This window comes from Hemiscyllium ocellatum, chromosome 19 (assembly GCF_020745735.1).
Source record: "Hemiscyllium ocellatum isolate sHemOce1 chromosome 19, sHemOce1.pat.X.cur, whole genome shotgun sequence".
In the NCBI taxonomy this organism is placed as follows: Eukaryota; Metazoa; Chordata; class Chondrichthyes; order Orectolobiformes; family Hemiscylliidae; genus Hemiscyllium; species Hemiscyllium ocellatum.
The window spans coordinates 28,439,751-28,445,849 of NC_083419.1; the positions used below are offsets into that span (position 1 = coordinate 28,439,751).

The window sequence follows — 6,099 nt, forward strand, 5'->3', positions numbered from 1 at the left end:
CAGAAACTAACATAAGGAGACAAACATGAGTACAATATAATTCCTGTGTGATTATGACTTGGTATTGTTGAGTTTGTGATTTATTATGAGAACTCAGTACCACACTTCACAATTTTAGCATTCCTCCAATATATGATGTTTAACACAAGAGTCTTACACCAACTTTACCTTTGGTCTCTGCAATCAATGTATGCTAAAATTAATATTTTTATTCCCATCCCTAATTGTCCAAAGTACAGTTAATAGTTATCCACATTGCTGTGGGTCTGGAGTCACATGTAGACCAGACAAGAATGGCAGATTTCCTTCCCTGAAGGACATTAGTGAAATAGACGATAATTCCAGACTTCTTAAAAATTTTTTAAAATGTCCTGCCATTGCAGGATTTGAACCTAGACCCCATATATTACCTGAGTCTTTGGATTAATTGCCTACTTTGGATTAATTATACCACTTGACCATCCCTCCTCAACATGTGCTGAAAGATATGGAAGTAACAATATTAAGGTAACAAAATATATTTAACTCATCTTAGCCTCTCCTTAAGATTTCACTACCAGAGTTTGTGAATTAAAATGAGATGGCATTCCATCTCTATAGACACTCTCTGACATGTGGCGAGGTTTCCCAGTGGTAATGGCTCAGCCTATGGCAATACTCACCACTGCTGTCACCAATTCCTGCGCAATAAGACATGCCTGACCATTCCCTGCCTTATAACCCCAGCAACATGCTTCCAAGTAAACCTCTTCTTCCAGGTTTCCCTAACACCATGGGCTCTTATCTTATTAGGTAGCTCACTGCACCAGCAAATCAGAACACCAGCTGTGGGGATATGGATTTCAATCCCGCCATGACAGATGGTGAAATTTGAATTCAATAAAATCTGGGATAAAGAACTGGCCTAATGGTAACCATGTAATCATGGTCCATTGTCACAAAAACCCATCTGGTTTATTAGGGAAGGAAACCTGACATCCTCAGCTGGTCATGTAACCCCAGACCCACAGCAAATTGACTGAGTTTTAATTTAGGGACAGGCAATACAGTAAATGCTAGCCTAACCTGTGACACCCACACCCAATGAACATTTTTTTTAAAAAGTGCGCAAGGCAGATGACGTCCTTATTGCAGATTCCTTCCCTAAATTTCCCATTGTTTAATGACTTAGCAATACAATGAGTGCAGTTATTGCTGACACGATGAGCACTATTTCAGTTTGTTTGATGTACTGGAATGGATACATTGGTATGTATGCTAAGTTGAGAGTGATGCATATCACATCATCACTTCAGTATTCTCATTCAAATGGTCCGGCGTTACAAATGGTCTATACTATCATTTCAATAATCATCAAATGCTGGGCAACAAAACAAATTTTTCACAAATCTGTACAGAATACTTGTGCAAAAATGGGATTACCATCCACAGCACAACCTATTCTCAGAAACCAATTCAACAACTTTGTCTAGCAATCAATTGTCTAACTATTCTGAGACTCAGATCATTCTTCTTTAAAAAAAGAGGACAATGAAACAGGTATAACCAGAGAATTGCTAGTACTATGGAGTGAGCAGAGAGTGTAAGTCAGAAACAAATGTCTGCATACCAACAAAGGTTTCTAAAGCACCCAACCTTTCAGCGCAGATCATACAAAGTCATTACAGATCACAGAGTTACATTGTAAAGGAACAGAACCCACATATCCAAATAATTTATATAGATTAGAACAGATGTAGACCTTTGCGACACCTCATTAGTAACAGTTTGTGACCATGTGAATGATCCATTTTTTCTTATTCTTCACTTTCAGACTTTTGAGCAATTCTCAACCCATACATTATGTTCCCCAAACACATGAAATCGCCAATTTTATTTATTAATCTCATGTGAAATCCCTACTCAAAAACTTTCTGAGAATCCAAATACACCTTTTGTGTATACTGTACATAACATCCTCAAAAACTCCAAAATGTTGAACATGATTTCACTTTCATAAGTCCAATGTGATTTGGCTCAATTTTATCATTCTTTTCTGGATGTCCTGTTATTGCATTCTTTATAATAGATTCTAATATTTTCTCTACTAACATCAAGTTTAACAGTTCTGTAGTTCGCCACTCACCTTCCTCCCTTTGATATAGTGGAGTTACATTTGCTACCTCCAATCTGCAGAATCTTTTCCAGAATCTATAGAATTATGAAAGTTAATTGTCAATTTATTCACCGCCTCTTTGTTACTTTCTTCAATATACTGTGATGAAGCATATCTGGGTCCGGGGATTTATCAACGCTCAATTCAATCCACTTTTATTCAAATCAATCTCTTTCTCCTGATGGTATTTCCAAGAAAGGTCTATGTTTATTACCTCAGTACTCAGACTGGTAGCAATTTGTACATTCCTGGTTGCTCTGAAATTTTCTTTGTTATTGTGCCTATAGATACACACAATCTGAGGTCAAATTAAGTAATTGAAAAGACCAAAGAATTTGGATATGAGTTATGCAAATAAATACAACATAATCAAATTTCCTTGCTCTATTATATTCAAAGTCTCCATTCAAACATACATTTACTCATAATAGTGGCCCAACCTTTACAAAACCTTATAGCAAATTTCCTGCAATTTAACATTTTAATGCATTTATTTAAAATACGATCAGAATTTCAGATATAGAAACAAAAACAAAGTCATCAGTATTGCAATTCTTCAATACTTTCTTCAAAGAACTTTAAATTGATTATTGTTGTGTTGTTGTTCCCAATAAAAATGAATAAGTTACCCAGCTGAAAGTTGTTAACAAGTTGTAGCAAGCAAACATGAAAGCTGGTTAAATGATGGTTCCTCGATGGCTATGTTGATATTATAAGCTGGCACATAGAATTATAATTCCCAGTAAATTTGGTCATAATTTGATACAAGCAGAAAAGATTTATAAATTGATATATTTTGAGTCAAATTTCCAGGATGAGCCATGAAGAAAATTCAAGACCATCTTTCCTGTTTTGTAAACCCATACTTATGACATTGCTGATCACCTGATAGGTCATGAAAATTATTTTAAACATAGTTTATTCATCAAGAGTACCAGTGTACATTTTAATATTGTCATATGCCCTTTTATTATGAATTGAACTTCCTAGAATGTTGTGGAACAATTTTAAGTGGATTAGTTGGGTATTATGATCCAATGGGCTACTGAGCCATCGCATCAGACAGCAGTAGTAGTGAATAGCCATCAATTTTCAGTTTCCATTTCCAATCATTTGCTTTTTGATGCATCCATAAATCAGATGTCCATAATTCTAGTAAATATGGCAAAGAACACTGAAGATTTTTACATTGTTCCAGCGTGAAGATGTAATTTATTTCCAGTGATTATTCCAGAAGGAACAGTCCTCCCAGGAAAGAACTTTGTGTTGGCAAGTTATTTTGTCATACTTTACAGTGTTGTCTTTAGCCCATCTCATTAGGATTTGCATGCATTGAGCTTAACTCTTCTGTTCATTTATCACTTATCCATTTCTTGAACCATTTCTGATTGACAAGGCCCAAAGCCATTTCATCTGGCAGTGTAGCTTAATGGTCAGAAGGCCAAGTTTGGTTTGATTTCACTTATGCCACAAAAGTTGATTGAGATTGCAATGATGTTCACATAGATCCAAACTCAAAATATAAAATAAATTTATATATTTTATTCTGTTCATTAATAGCACATTTCAGAGACAAATCTGACAAAAGTAGATTTCATATTGTCTTTTTTTTAAAAAGATGTGCACATTGCTCAGTGTGTCTTTTTAAGATGAAACTGTTACAGCTTAGGCTTCTGTAATTATAAAGAAAGTGTTTCCTTAATGGAAAGATGCATAAAACTTGTACCAGAATTAATTATATTCTGCTCAGACATATAGGCATTTGTAGGTTCTGCCATTTTTTGAAATGTCAATCTGTTGGCCATATAAAACATATGGTTTTAAGATGTTTGATCAAAAACATTTTTTTAAAATGTTGCCAAATTCAAATTGTACTTAGGTCAGTAAAAGCTTCACCTTAATTCATAAAACTACATAATTATCTAATAAATATTCAAAGTCCACTGACACAAAGGAGCAATTAGTAAAATCAACAATAAAATAACAAACTTGTCTTTGCAGCAATTATAAATTATTAAATATGAAATAAATATGTTAACTTTTGATTTTTATGGACATGTCTATTTTTACTCAATAACTGCATTAAAATAATCTTTAGATCCTTGGCCTCCTTCCCATGTTCCTCTTGCGTCTTTTTTTCCCAGTATCTTTCACTACGTTCAGAACTTCACGAAGTTCAAGGATTGCTTTGCGCTGAACCATTTGATCATCCCACTGTCAATGGTAAGATAAACATAGATTTAAAATACATCTAATTAGTTTTCAACTTGAGAAATCAATATAAAGGCAATGTGAAAGAAGCTTACTTTGATATTGCTTAATTTCTTGAGATCATTGAGAAGGTCATTTTGCATTTTGTACTTTGCAGATGTCACACATTCATTCAAGCTGTTAGCAACAATGCTGATATGCTCCTTGACTTCACTTTGTTGCTTTAAAACCTTGAATAAGTCCAAGTATGAGCGCAGTACAGCCTCCAAAATAACATTTTTTTCAGGTATCTGAAAGATAAATGATCATTGTTACATGAATACAGGAGTGGAATGGAAGCATGTTCAAATACAGAAAAATTCTTTCAGCAGAATCTCACCTGTTTATATTTCATTAACATATTGGTAAAGATTGCCCCTCCATTTCCAACATCCGGGTGGTTTATATTCTAGAAACGGTTCAAATGACAAGTGATACAATAAGAATCCAAATTTAAGCATTTGCAATATAAAGCCAAATTCAACTCAAAATCTTTCTGTTGGGTAAGTTGAACAATCAAATTAAGCTTTGCATCTCGCAAAATAGTACATTCCTTAAGTAATTAACTCTTGTATGGTACGCAATATGAATAATCATTCTACACGACATCAAAAGGTATAGACGATGAAAGCATTACACATTAATATCAGTACTTACAAACTCTTGGCTCAACCGTGTTAGTTGTTCATCCAATAGTTGTGGAGGCGCACATGCAGCAGAATCTGAAAGTACATGACTGACCATTCCAATAATAAAACACGTAAAAAGTATCATAGTTTCGAGAAGATCAAACAGTCCCGCAAAGTCACTGCTGTGAGTCTCTTTGTTTGCTCTGATCTAACTCGAGTAAGACTGATGCCAAGCATTGTTCCCTCTTACATTTATACTTGCTACTTGTGTATTTTTGGCACTTCAAAAATACCCAGCTCACACATGCTTTGCAATTCATTGAAGTTGAGATGGTGTTAGATAGGATGGGACAAACGTTGGTGTAGCCCTGAGGTTTGGTTTGTGAGGTTTCAGTTAATAATTTCCTTCAAATGAAGTGACAAGTTGACACATCACCCATGCAGATTACGTAGATCCTGATCAGTCTGAGTTTTCAGGGATCCTTCGAAAGAAACATTCTCTGGTGTGGGAAAATGTTTGTGGTTAGCAGGCCTCTCCTGACTTGATCACCACTTCTAAGTAATTATTTCTTTCATATTTAAAAAATGTGTACATTTTGAGGAAAGGGATAAACATCTTTATGATCTATTTGGAAGTCTTAAACTATTCAGTCAACTAAAATTTCCTCAGTGCATGAACCAAACTCGAACCCATGCTGATTACTTCCAAAGTGATTTATTGATTGCAAATTTCATTTCACTTTATGGTTTTGATCACCTGGAGGAGTAATGGTTGCTGTGTAGATTTAAAATGCAAGTTAGCATGTTGGTTAAAATTTGACACCCAAGCAAATGGTTTGCTTTGCTCAGATAGCACTGTTACAAAAAGCGATTAAGGGTTTGGACATGAGTTATCTTCAAATGCACACCCTTATGGCTGAATCCTATATTTGAATTTGAAATAAACCTCAGTAGCTGGACTTGCCAGTGTTTCAAAAGATGGAGTCTGCTAGTATTTTGAATCTTTTATTCTCCAGTTGATTTCAGGTGTAAAGCAGAAGTGCAGGTTTTGTCTGCGTTAGTTTA

General features: G+C 34.9%; 1 protein-coding gene across 1 annotated transcript; it reads right to left on the reverse strand.

The window, feature by feature from the left end:
- Positions 1 to 4,249: 4,249 nt before the first annotated feature.
- LOC132825053 (interferon gamma-like) lies at positions 4,250 to 5,225 on the reverse strand. Its single transcript, XM_060840059.1, has 4 exons — positions 5,063 to 5,225; positions 4,746 to 4,814; positions 4,462 to 4,656; positions 4,250 to 4,369 (listed from the first exon to the last, which is right to left on the reverse strand). The coding sequence occupies exons 1-4, from the start codon at positions 5,177 to 5,179 to the stop codon at positions 4,250 to 4,252; spliced, it is 501 nt and encodes a 166-aa protein (XP_060696042.1). The 5' UTR covers positions 5,180 to 5,225.
- Between the last annotated feature and the right edge of the window lie 874 nt (positions 5,226 to 6,099).